The following is a 14204-nucleotide window of genomic DNA, read 5'->3' on the forward strand; positions in this document are numbered from 1 at the left end:
CAATTCAGGAAGATGTGAGTTTTGTCAGCAAGATGAAACTTAAAGCATGTTATGATTTATTGTCAAAAATATGATGCTGAGAGAAAGGAACTGATATTGAATCTCAAACGAATTAAGGTGAATTATGATTTACGGGATCTTTTACAGAGAAGTTCTGGGTAGAAATGTTATCCCCTTTTGTTTCAGTATCTAAGGAGAGCACAATTGATAGAGAGAATATAATTTTGTTTATTATTTTTTTAATGTTAATATTTTTTACCGAATTTATTTTTATTGTTTTAATGTATTAATAGTGTATAAAATCCCGATTCACACTCCATACCAGTAGGTGGTGGTAATGCACCAAAAGTTGTTTGTCAAACGCCATAAAACACCAAGGAGAAGAAGAAGAAAACGCAACGTCAAACACGGACGTATCAACATGGAGAACGGGAGAGAAGCTTCCACGAATCCACTTCTTAAAGAAGGTAAAGAAGCAGCGTTGTGAGCGTGTTTAATGTGTTCCCGGTAGTTGTCAAACATGTCGCCAGCAGCTTTGACAAATTGGTCCCGTATCTGAAAAATCACTCTGCGAGCTAACATCACTAGCTGTTACATAGCTTTGTTTGAATTGTGACGTGGTTATTTGTAGATGTTAAATTCACTGAAAACGGGTTTTAGACACTTGAAAAACTGTCTAAAACGAATAAAACTACCCTTTGTACTGCTGTTATCATTGGTGTCATGACTCGTCGATAACACTAAGAAATGAACTAGTTCAGCAAAGAGCTGCAGAGAGTCTGCCGGTCTTCCCTGCTCTGGTCCAGTCTGCTCTGAGGTCAGAGGTCAGGCTCAGCTCATTGACATGATTCAAAAGAAGCTGTAGTTGCTTGGTTGCAGTGACAGTAAATATCCTGGACCGTGAATGGATGTGCTGCTCTGTTTCCAGGATGCTACGCTGACTTCCTGGCAGACGACTTTGACGTGAAGACGTACACCGCGCAGGCTATTCAGCACGCCGTCATCGCGGAGCAGCTGGCGAAGCTGGCACAGGGCATCAGTCAGCTGGACAAGGAGCTGCACAGCCAGGTACAAGGCTTAGCCGCACTGACTTACTGCAGAGTCTGAAGGCTCAGCTGATAATAGAGGTGGTCAAATGAATATTTAATACTAAATAGTGCAGAGTCTAATTGCCATGTACTGGTAAATAAGTGGGCTGAAAAATAACTTGCGTTTGCAAACTATGGAGCTGAAACTTAATTTCCAGAGTCATTATCTCCCATGGTACGGAAGCGTATTGCATTCACTTGAGAAAAAACAAACCTGCTGGACGTTGCACTGTTTCTCCAGGATGAAACCTTCATGCAGGGTTTCTAGATATGATTTCGTCTCTGTGGGGGTCTCCAAAAAAAAAACTTTGGATGCACACACACACATACACACACACACACACACACACACACACACACACACACACACACACAGTATGCATACAAACTGATCTTTCTGTTTTTTTGTTGAAAAGCTCTCAAATTGCACGCATAGTGGCATGGTGGTGTAGTGCAGCCATGCTGCATTCACCATGCTTTGTTACACGTTTAGGCTACTCTTATTATTGTCATGTCAAGCTATTTATCTTTAACGTCAATATTACTCCATATCTGGAAGGGAAAATAGCTTTATTTTATAAAATATTATGCTGCTATATTTTTAGAGACCCCCAGATATTTGAGTTAACTGTGTTCATGGGAGCCAGACATTTCCTCACAATTATGCAGCAGTTTCCTTTATAAGAGATGCAGATGTTTTATACCTATTGTGAATAGAATCTAATTAATCTAATATCCATATTTCCTTGTTTATACACGCTTTGTTTGGCCTTTATTTTGAAACCGGAAGGCTTCACACATCCTTCCACTAACTTCCACGCTCACTCCCGATCTGCAGCTCAGAACGGGTTTTAAACAACGGCAAACTCTGAAGGTGCTGCGCAAAGTCAACAAACTACAAACAATACCATCTCTATGAATTAATGACACCAGTATCTCTGTATGTCTCAAACCTGAAACAAAATGAAACTGTATTAATCCAAACAGTTGGCTCATGTTTGCATCCTGACGTGGTCTAATAAGAGCTTCTGTAGGGTTTTAATCTATCTCGTTAATTCAGAAAAACAGCAACCTTTTTTTAAATTATTATTAAAACAACTTTTCTCATAATTCCGAGATAATTATCTCATTAATAACAGAAAAACAGCAGATTTTTTGTGTCTCAAGTTAATGCATTACGCTTCGGTACCATGGCGACATATTTCCCAGTGAAACGGGAGAGGGGCGGGACATCACGTTGGGAGGAATTTGATTTGATGGCTAAGAAGATTAGCTCAAAACCATCTCTAGCTTTGATTTATGGATGGGTGGATGTCATTATAGTATTGGTTGGTACCAACGGATGTAAGCAAGAGTCATATTTTGTTTTCCAGGAAGAAAAATAAACTGCTTCCCACAATCCGTTGGTTGGTACCAACGGATGTAAGCAAGAGTCATATTTTGTTTTCCAGGAAGAAAAATAAACTGCTTCCCACAATGAACACATGTTTACACTCCTTCCTTGCAGGTTGTTGCCAGACATGAAGACTTATTGTCTCAGGCGACTGGAATAGAGTCCCTTGAAGGTAAAGAGGCACATTTATATATGGCACCATTATCATTCCAAGATCAAAAATAACAGCAGCAGCTTCATAGACATGCACCGTGGGCTTCAGGTTATTTTGCCCTTCCTGACTTTGATTTCAGTTTAATTCAGTACACTGCACAAATCAATTGTTTGAAATAAGTCTATTAATGTCAACATTTGTTCATCTTAATTCAAGGGATATTATTTTAGCATTATGATGCAACTGTGAAAATGGTCCAATGCATCCATATTCTGTGTTGTATTTCACTATTTGCCAAGCAGCAGTTAATCTATAGTGCAATAAACCTGTTTGACTATTACACTCAACAGCTATTAGCATTTTATTTCGGTTGAAATGTCATACAGCCCAATATTGCAATTCACATTGGCTCAGGCCACGCTACAATTTGTATGAGGAAATGTAGTAAACATGAAGTAAAAACGTCCCAGAAAAAAACAACATAAACAGGAGGAGACCCCAAGAAGAGCAATGAGGAAGTTTATAGTCTTATAGGCAATCCATATGTCAAAAATAGTTTTTGTGTGAACGTTGATGAATGAGTGTTTGCTAGATTAGCATTAGCAATTACTGTGTTTCACTTGATATATAAAAGGGTCAGGGCTACTCCACTAATACTCCTCTCTCAGCAGTCTGCAGAGTTGGGAGATGTTGCTTCTTTTCAATTTTGGCTAAATTCAATTGCCATTGCCGTTTCAACCAGTAGAGGACATTGACACTATGTAGTGTTTATTTATAACAAAAGATGTAGAGTTCAAAAACTACATATCAATCAATCATTCAATCAACCAATCAACCAATCAAAACACAAGTCAATAGCCAAATACATTGGTTATCAGCTGTGTTTTGGGTGTTAAGTTAGAGTTATAGGTAGGGATGTGAATCTTTGGCTTCACTTCGACTCGATTAACGATACAGTAGTTGGCGATTCAATTGAATCGAAGGAAAACATATATATTTTTTGAACGATTAGATTAGATTCTGTAAGCCACGATTCGATTCAGTAACTTGTAACCAAAATTCTATATCCATGAAATAAACATGCAACAATGCAAGTGAGACTATCTGTATTCTTCTGAAAGGTGAAAAAATAAACAGACCACAGAATTACTTATTTAACATATTTATTCTATAAAAAAGTAGTCCTGTATAATATTTTATGCTGAATACAAAAATGTAATGCTCAGTTATTTTGAACATTTTTCAGTAGACTACATGCTGGCAGGGGAGAGAGTGTCTTAAACATATTAAAACATTAATCATAAGTAAGAATCACAATTCATACGATTAAACGCATTAATATCGATTATTGGTGAAGCCAAAACGATTCATTCTATTTATTTATTGAACAATTTAGTTGAATCGGTAGGACTGACAATCGATTAATTGAATGAATCGTTACACCTCTAGTTATAGGGTCTACCACAGCAGGCTTAAAGCTAGAGGGGACAACGCCAGTTTGAAAGAGACAAGTTGACAATATTCAGGACTACAAGTCCCAGACATGGAGAGATTTTTAATAAGTTCATGGTAATGGTACTGAACGCACACATCTTACTGTTTTGTAGCTTGTTTAATGGAAGTTGTTCCCAAATGATCACAGACCTTATAATTTTTACCAACCTCCATATTTTCTAACTCTTTGTTCTGGAGGTTTGATGTTATTACAACATTCTCATTATCAATGTGAGACTGTTTAGAAACCAGCTGTCAGGTCTCATCTCCCCAACAACCTTCCCAACAGCATGTGAATGACTGCACGTGGCAAGACTGTGATCTTTCAGCAGCATTGCCACGCAATGATATTTGAATAAAAGTGACCTGTTTTTTCAAACCTTTAATTATTGCAGTTCTTGGGGTTTACCACAAGAGGGGGCCAGCGTTGTTCAAATGAAGTCTGATTAGAAAGTCATTGTCATTGACGGAAACATTTTTTTTTTTCAGGGGTTCTTCAGATGATGCAAACCAGGATCAGTGCTCTGCAGGCAGCTGTTGACCGGTAAATCTGTTTTCCTGTGGCTTTATTCAGACTAGATGCATTTATCATTCACCCTGATATGTAGTCGGTGTCAGCTCTAAGTTATATACAACCTGAGGCTCTCAGTTTGGCAAGTGCCGGTTATATGCAGAGCATGACGCTGTGAAATAATGGTGAGGCAAATTCAATGTAGTCTATTAATGTTATAATAATGACGATGATAAATGGTAAATGGCCTCATTTATATAGTGCTTTTGTCCAAAGGGCTTTACACCAATGACTGACATTCACCCATTCATACACACATTCACACACCGACGGCGGAGTCAACCACGCAGGGCGACAGCCAGCTCGTCAGGAGCAATTAGGGTGAGGCGTCTTGCTCAGGGACACCAGGCACTCAGCTAGGAGGAGCCGGGGATCGAACCGGCAATCTTGCGGTTGCCAGCCAACCCGCTCTACCTCCTGAGCTACCCCCCCCCCAGATAATAATAATGGTTGCATACATTACTGGGAAAACGAGCCAAACATCATCTTGACATTGGCAAAGGCATTGTCTGTTGGCGATGGCTCCGCCCATCGTTGATCCCAGAGATCAGCGTCTATCGGTCCGACCTGACGGTTATAACTCTCTGCTGTCTGGCAGCTTTCAGAAGTGGAACTGGACCCAAGAAACAACCATGTTTCACCAAGCCTGGAGTCCTTGCACTCGCTCCATGTTGCTTTTCATATCAGTGACAAACATCTTCCTGCTAACTTTTAAAGCCCTCGACCCAAACTATATTTCTGAGCTGCCAGTGCAGCCTCCTCTTTGGTCCCTGGATCTCTCTCAGTCAGAGCTCCAGTCCAGTGTTCGTTTTTTGGGGGATTTTATTCACAATTTCAATCGTCCAACTGTTTTGTGTTTGTGATTTTTTCTATTACCGGTATTTAGATTTATCTTATTCTAAAACGCTTCCTTAACTGTGGTGAGAACAATTATTCGTGAATAAAGTGATTTATTATTATTACTACACTTACATCTACAAAACAGCCAGGCAGCATTTGGAATGGTTTCTATGTGAAACCACAAACCAAAGACTCACAGGGTTCTTTAAAAGTCCGGGTTATAAGAAGGCCCAGGTGACCGGTTGGTAAGTCTCTGCAGTGTAAAAGGTCTTTAGAATGCTTTTCTATGCACCTGTTCTAACTGAAGCCATCCACCTCTCCTCAGGATTAGGACCAAGATTGTTGAGCCGTACAACAAGATTGTGGCCAGGATCACACAGCTTGCCAGACTGCAGGTAACGATGCTCCACACACTTTACGGTGATGATGTTATATTTACCAGGGCGTAAGGTATTCCAGCATCCTGCCGGTTTTCTGGCGTATGGCATTTGGCTGTAGGAAGAAAAAAAAATTGTATATTTAAAAAAAATATATAACTTTCGTGTTCATGAGTTTGTCTGCCAATGATATGAGAGGAACACAACTCTCCCTCATTAAAACTAACATTATTAGCCAATCAGAAGTAGAATGGGGCGTGTCTTGGAAAAATGTGCTTCAACCGAGTTCTGCATCGATACTCGGACAGACTGCGACGTCGGTGACACTTTATGGAGACATAACGTCTCACGCAAGCACAGAACCTACCCTCAAGTCGGTAGTCGTTCAGGTGTGTGAGGCACTTTTTTGACCGTGTCAGGGAGACGGGAACCGACTGATCAGTCTGACTGCCTTTTTCTGGCGACGGTCGGCCGTTGGATTGGTGTGTCAGGGCCTTTATAACATGTCACCTTGTGATCGTAGGTCATCTTGTAACCTGTCAAGGACAAAGCTTAGCAGCAAAACTTGATATCAAGAGTATCCTAAATGCTACATGTGTTACTACCATGTTGGAGTGAGGTACTTGCCACCTACTGACCTTTGTTGTTATTGCAGTGTCAAAAGGCCCACCATAATCATTTCCATTATTTTACCCTGCATGTATCCACGCCACAGGAGGACAGAAAAAAGTTCAGGCTGAGGATTTTTTTTTGTGAATCCCTTTTCCCTTTTGAGATGGCAGACGAAACTGCGTAGCCATTTTACAGAAGAACATTATTTTACATTTAATTACAAGCTTTCCAAAACCCACAGAGAAATGAACAACGTGTTCTGAGGGATTTGTTGTGTTCCTCCAAGCTGCATTGCGTGTATGACCAAAGGACAAGTGCGTACAGCTCAGTAAGAACGCTGGGATGCAGTTCTCATGTTTGTGGATCTGAGGGAAATCATGGTTGAATATTGATGAAACGGCAGCTGTAAGAAGGTCATGTGATTCTGAGGACTGTCTTCAGGACTAACAGCTCTGTGTCTTCAGTATCAGTTGGATGTGACTCAAACATTAGGTGATCAGTCATTGGAGAATCGGAGGGCTTTGTTTCCCCCATCAAATAACACAATATCTTCCTCTATGTTTACCTCATAATAAACATGGACACACATCTGCAGGGGAGGAGAAACAAATCCTGTTCAAATGAGGATGAGAATCAACACGTTTATTGTTGCAACCCATGCAGCGTAATTGTTGAAGCAGCGTAGTTCTCTTTGCACCCGCTGTATCACAGAGTGACAAAAACAGATAAGCCAAGTCCCAGTTTTGGTTCCTGCTCTCTGAAAATTCTACTGATCCGAAGTGAAATACAGGGAAATGCCAATTCATTCTGAATATCAGGCTACTAACGGATTACTTCAGATCTACTGCACAAGGTTAATTCATTGACATTGAGGTCATTTTATTACAAGGGGTGGCATTTAACAAAGTCAGCAAACAGACTTTTCCAGTGAGTGTTGAATCTTAAATATTCCATGTTTTTTGTAAACAAAAGCCTATTTGAGGGCAACAGGTCAAGGAATAGATATTGTGATCACAGTGATCATACAAAAATTAAATATCATCTTGTGTCCAGGAGTCATTTCAAATCTCAATGACAATCACATAACTAGAAAAGACAATTTCTGAAGAAATTGCCTTGTTGTGAAAGTTTAATACTGAATTATTGGCTTTATAAATTATATAATACAAATAATGTATGAAAGATGTGTGGAAGAGTTGACGCTACACTGAATTGCAGGCTAAAATATGTAAGAATAAAGTATAGTAGGAGTAGTAGGAACAGTTTGAAAATATTTCCAACTTTTGTCATTGGGAGCATCTACATGTCAACAGCCCTGCTAGAAACAGATACAGATAGGAGGACATGCAGCATCGCAGAGGCATGACAGGCCCTCTCCTCTTAGCTCCACATCTGCTCCTCGAGGTTCCTAACATTGTATTTACCTCCATCGTCCTGTGATGCTGAGATGTTAGTTTCACACCTGAGTTTTACCTTGTGATACACTTGCTATTCACTAGACTGTGTTATTCCATTGCCAGAGATGTTCCGTCTTCCATCTTTGTTGAACTGGTCTACCTAAGAATGAATAACGTATCTAAGCTACTTCATGAGAGTTACTTCTTTACTTGTCTCTTCCTGTTGTGTGTGAATATACTATGTTGTAGTTAAAGCATGACTAGCTCCATGGTTACCTCATGAGTTGGTACAGCAACCGTAAAGTCTAGTGTTTTGCTTTGCCTGGCTTTGAAAGCATCATTACTGATCTACAAGATTGCTTAATTGAAAGCACCACCTGTGCAATAATATTAAGTACTATTAGTTTTATAGATGACTACGGCATTAAATATTGACAGCTGTTGCCTTCTCTATGTATTGTTGAGTAATGATGATGCTTTCTCTCAAAACAGTTCTGGCTGTTTTATCTTGTACAATCATTCAAGAGTCTTGGAAATTTATTATAACTCAGGCGCTATATATTTACTAGGCATTAATACTGGATCAAGATTCTGGGGTAAAGGAGCTTTCTCCTGTTTCAGACTCTTATGATATTAGTCAAAAGGTGTTGGAGATATGATGGCAGACTACATGTCGGTCCCTGACCAATCGTGGCTGCTTGTCTTTCACCACGTGTGATGTCATCCATTGGTAAATACCTCTGCTCTTTCTCTCCATCTTTTGTCTTTCTTCACTCTGTTGTAACAGAGGAAACATCAAAGAGGCAGCTTCGCCAATATTTATAGTTACACTATATTGCCGAAAGTATTCACTGACCCATCCAAATAATATAAATCAAGTGTACCAATGACTTCCTTGGCCACAGGTGTATAAAAGCAGCACCTAGGCATGCAGGCTGTTTCTACAAACGTGTGAAAGAATGGGTCGCTCTCAGGAGCTCAGTGAATTCCAGCGTGGTACTGTGATAGGATGCCAAGAGATGTTGGAAAATTCCATTCTCCCAACTTTGTGGAACAGTTTGGGGACGGCCCCTTCCTGTTCCAACATGACTGTGCACTAGTGCACAAAGCAAGGTCCATAAAGACATGGTGGAGAGAGTTTGGTGTGGATGAACTTGACTGGCCTGCACAGAGTCCTTACCTCAACCCGATGGAACACCTTTGGGATGAATTAGAGTGGAGACTGAAAGTGAGGCCTTCCCTCCAACATCAGTGTTTGACCTCACAAATACACTTCTGGAAGAATGGTCAAAAAGTCCCATAAACACACTCCTAAACCTTGTGGAAAGCCTTCCAGAAGAGTTGAAGCTGTTATAGCTGCAAAGGGTGGACCGACGTCATATTAAACCCTATGGATTAAGAATGGGATGTCACTTAATTCGATGATTGCTCTGTGCTCCTATATGTCATCGTGACTCGAGTGAAGGGCAACACTCATGATCTTTCTGATCTGATCTGACTCTACTGTCGGGATAGAATCAGGATGATATCATGTAGTCTGAACCAGACATAATGTGGTTCAAGGATTTGAAGTGGTTGTGAATCCCTCCAAAAAAGAATCAAAATGTTTGCCTGTTTTTCGAGGAGGCCGATTTGATCAGTTTGAAACGACAAAAGCTAACACAAACTGAAGCGCCATTGGCCAGATCAAGTTAATTTAATGATTTAAATCTAGTATAATTCTCCTGCCTCTCTTCCTGCTCCAGGTGGCCTGCGACTTGCTGCGGAGGATAATTCGTATCTTGTACCTGAGCAAGAGGCTCCAGGGTCAGCTACAGGGGGGCAGCAGGGAGATCACCAAGGCTGCACAGAGTCTCAATGAATTAGGTAAGGACATGCATCTTTACTCATTGCCCATAGTTCCCATCGGTTTCCATGAAAATGTAATGCAATACTATAATTTAATAGAGTACAGTGCATGTCCAGGGAGGGATTCTTCCTTTGTCTTATGTTTCCCATGTTAATGTTTGTTGTTGTTTTTTCTCGCTGGGAGTGTTTTCTGAAGTGACGGTCAAAAGACAAAGACAGTTGTATGTTACACATATAGTAAAGCCCCATGATGCAAATAACTTGTGATGTTGGACTTAGGGATGTGAAGATATGATGTGAAGGTATTTATTGTGGATTGCTATAATATTGAGATATGTAAATATCATTATGACTGACTTGAAGAAGCTATCTAGCATGCTATTATGGTAGAAAAGTGAAAAATAGAGCCTACTTCAAAACATACAAGATACATAAATATTATCTTTCAGTTGTGCAGGGAGATTTTATTAGCTTTTCTAGATTTGTCTACACAATTGTATTAAAGCATCATTCCCTCATAGCTGATGACTTCTTACATTTTCTAGTAGGCTTTAATGATGTTATTTTTCAATTACCATTCATTTATATACATCTTTTTATTCATTTATTTAAATGACAGGGTCATCCTGTTTTTTTGTTGTTGCACTGTTCTCTTTGTCTTTTACTTTCCTCTGGAAATGGATATAAATTCTACATGGACACCTTTTATTAATAAGTAACAGTTTTGATATTTTAGATGGCAGTCATTGAACTAAATAAAATAGATATTAGAACTTGAAAAAATACACACACAAATGTACCTATTGGGTCTTTAAGTGTGTTAGACCATGCACACCATTGCACACTAAATGTTCCGAACAAATTGGAGAGGCACTGGAGCACATAGTGTGCAGACCCATGTGTTAACAGCTCACTCTAAACTTAGATTTTAACACATTTATTAAGACCCCTACGATTCCAGCTGCAACATTTTAGCTCACTTCCAGAATGAGGCTTAATTAATGACATACTAGTCAATAACAGAATGTATACAGTGTATTTTATGTAAAAGGACCAATGTAACTCAAATGAAACAACCCTTAGTGATAAACAAAGTAGCCATCACTATTATAGTTGGTCTCTAGAGAGAACTGTGACGATGTCAAACAATCGTACGCATGCACAAAATTAACAGAACCATCGTAACAGGATGAAAATGTTTTTCCATGTTGAGAACAAAGTAAGTCGCTGTAAGTTGAAGTAAACAAACTTGTAGGCCCAGTTATCTTCATACATCACTTAAAGTGCCTGCTTTCTTGAGGTTTTCGTTGATAAAGTCCCTTGCAGTAGCACAACCTTTGAACCGCTGTGCCTCTCGGAGATGCAAATTTGAATGGAGTGATTGACGTAATGCAAATGAGATGGATTATGCAAATGTCTTTATTGTGCATGTTGAAATATGTGGAGGCGCTTGCAAGCAAATTTTTGTTGCTTGAATCAAACCCCTAAAATATCACAATTTTCACCAGTCCACATGCCCACGCCCATTTTGGCCAACTTCTGAATATGATAAGTGCCTGAAAAGCCAGTCCAATCCGTGAAATAAGAAGAAGAAACAACACAATTACAATATAACAATAAAATTGCTGGCTCAACTTTGTTGGTGCTCGGGCCCTAACTATGTGTACAACCCATAGTTTCTATGGCAGAGGTTCTCAAAGTGGGGTCCAGGGACCCCTGGGGGGCCGTGACCCATCATCAAGGGTTCGCGAAATAATTTGCTATAAATTATAAAATTGTGCTGTATCATTAAATAATGCAAATCTACAGATGGGGACCATATGGGCCACTAAAACAAGCATATTTTGTCCAAAAATTTAAATCTAGTGAATTATGTATGTGGACGTGATTTGCACTTTGTTTAATGTTGCTCAGCACGATTTTCAAACGACTGTATTTCAACTGGAATTATCATTCATGCCTGAACCACATCTTTTTTTCTGCTGCAAAACTAATATTAGGTTTTGGCAACAAAAGGTTTAGGAAAACCGCCACTTTACAACTTTTTGGGACATGAAGTGTCCAACACGGCTCTCGTGATGTTGTTGGACCCATTGAGGTGGCTCCATAAATAGTCTTTCTCATGATTTCACACTACGTCACTAGCTTTGGACATTGCTTAGTCATGCTGATGTGTTTAATTCATGTGACCACCATGAAAAATGATCCTAATTAACTTTCCATTGTCAGAACCATGAAAAGAATGGACAATTCATGTCCCTGCACATAAAAGCAATATATTGCATTTTGTGACTATTTCACAACCTGCTGGTAGACTGGGTTGGATTATCGGGTTATCTGTTTAGGAAGATTACAGAAAATGTGGAACACAGCATTCCTGACTCTTCTACTCGAGAGGTGAGAGGGAAGGGATGTTATGCACCATTAGAAGATCTTATAATTATTTTGTCTGAAGCATACGTCTTGGTGCCATGTCCTGCTCCAATATGGAAATACATCACATAAAGCAGGTAATGACTCCATTTAAATCCTGGAGTTATGAGGTTCACTTTAAAGTCCCAGTCGGCAACAATTTTTTGATCATATTCACTGAAGCCGGCACTACGCTCCGATAGATCAACATAAATCATCCGGTTTTAGAAAAAAAAACGCACCTCTACGTGCACGTAGAGCCTGTTTGTTTGTTTTGCAAAGATCGACAGCGCCCAGATCATCCTGTCCAATCAGCTCGCAGGGCTGTGTTCGTGCACACACACAGAACCCTCCCTTGGGTCGTTCCACTATCATGGGGGGAGGCGGAGGAAAGTAGCAACAAGCTTCCAATTCCTCGATTAAAAACCGAAACGAGGAGGTCCAAAACAAACAAGGAAAAGAAAACACTGGTGGAAAATAAGGAAAAAAAAGAAAGATTGCGACGGTGCCCGTGATAAAACCAGAGTCAACATCGGACCCACGTTTCAAAGGTGGCGTGATCTAAGGGATTTCAAAGGGCACGAAGTCGAGGGGAAGGAGCTCGGTGGTCGTGGGGGAGGAGCGTGAGAGTTGTAAACATTCAAAATCTGACAGAGTGCCCTTGACCCGCCAGACTTGCTGACTGGGACTTTAAGTTCCAAAAGTGATACCTATTTTAACCCCAGGTACCCTTTTCTTTGCTATTCATCATAGACTTTTTCTTCTACATAATTGTTGTGTCTCGTAATGGCTGGAGGTCCAGAGGACTGTTTGACCTTCTGGTGTCAGCAGATGAAAAGTGATATCAATGCATTGAATGCCTCACCTCAACAAGTTATCTATTGGCCATTCTCCTCACAAGGCAATACGTGTGACGTAAACATAAGTGTTTTCAGCACCCTGGGCCTGCTAGCCTGTGACCACTTCTCATACCACACACACGTGCTTAAATTCCGTTGGCGCAAAGACCTTTTAAATGGGGTCAGTGTCCTCAGTACTTTCCAGCACAGCAGCACACTCTTAAAGGTGATAGTGTGTCTGTGTCTGGTCTCAGTCAGACGGTGTCCAACAATTTCTCAAGTGGGCTGTGTTCCCAGAGTGGGGTATAAAGAAAAAGAATACTTTACTTCAGTGTTATTTCCTTTCCCAGAGGTGAAAATTCCTTTTTAACATGCAAAATGTGGAAACTCTCAAGCTGAAATACACAAAATGATGACCACATACTTTTGGTCTGGTGCGTTTGGTGGCGTGGCTCTGTTTGGGTACTTTGGTGTGGACGGAAATTTGTCAATAACTATTTTCCTAAAATTTTGCACAGGCATTTACACTGAACAATATAATTTCAATACTTTTGTTTGTTTTTGTTTTTGCTCCAATTTTTCATGAGGTGAAATCAAAGAGCTCGGACTTTTTCTACAGACAAAAGGCCTATTTCTCTCAAATTGTGTTCACAAATTTGTTTAGAGCAGTTGAGTAAGTGAGCACTTCTCCTTGGCCGAGATAATCCATCCACCTGACAGGTGTGGCATATCAAGATGCTGATTAGACGGCATGATTATTGCACATTGCATTACTAGCAATGTGCTAGTAATTACACTTGATATCTTACTGTATCTTAAATAAAAGTGGCCATTTTGCTAGGGATTCTATTCCATTTTATTTATAGTGTCATATCAATACATTTGAATTCCATATTTACTTCTGGCTAATTTGGATAGAAATATAAACCGTCATGGTTATCAGCAAGCAAGTGAAAAATACCTTGTGATTTCACTGTCTGCACGAAGAACACCAGTATGGTATTATCATGTCTCTTTTTACCTTAGACTGGTTAACTACTTCTCCTCTGTGTCAGTGTTCTGGATTGATTTGATTGGAAATAATTAGCCCTCATTTTATACTATTGTTTATTTTGTTAATACCATCAAAAGGAACATATACCCATTACACTTGCTCAGAACCTTCTGTTGTGGTATTTG

At 39.8% G+C, this 14204-nt stretch overlaps 1 protein-coding gene across 1 annotated transcript in view; it reads left to right on the top strand.

Annotated features, from left to right (window-relative positions):
* The first annotated feature begins 390 nt into the window (after window positions 1-390).
* cog5 (component of oligomeric golgi complex 5) overlaps window positions 391-14204 on the top strand; it is a 60928-nt gene continuing 47114 nt past the window's right edge. Inside the window, exons 1-6 of the mRNA XM_084038498.1 lie at window positions 391-467; window positions 929-1068; window positions 2596-2653; window positions 4619-4673; window positions 5866-5935; window positions 9672-9792. Coding sequence (XP_083894624.1) covers window positions 422-467; window positions 929-1068; window positions 2596-2653; window positions 4619-4673; window positions 5866-5935; window positions 9672-9792 — 490 coding nt within the window. The 5' untranslated portion in view covers window positions 391-421. The remainder of the gene's footprint in view (window positions 468-928; window positions 1069-2595; window positions 2654-4618; window positions 4674-5865; window positions 5936-9671; window positions 9793-14204) is intronic.

The sequence above is a fragment of the Eutrigla gurnardus genome (genome assembly GCF_963514095.1).
Source record: "Eutrigla gurnardus genome assembly, chromosome: 21".
Lineage (NCBI taxonomy): Eukaryota > Metazoa > Chordata > Actinopteri > Perciformes > Triglidae > Eutrigla > Eutrigla gurnardus.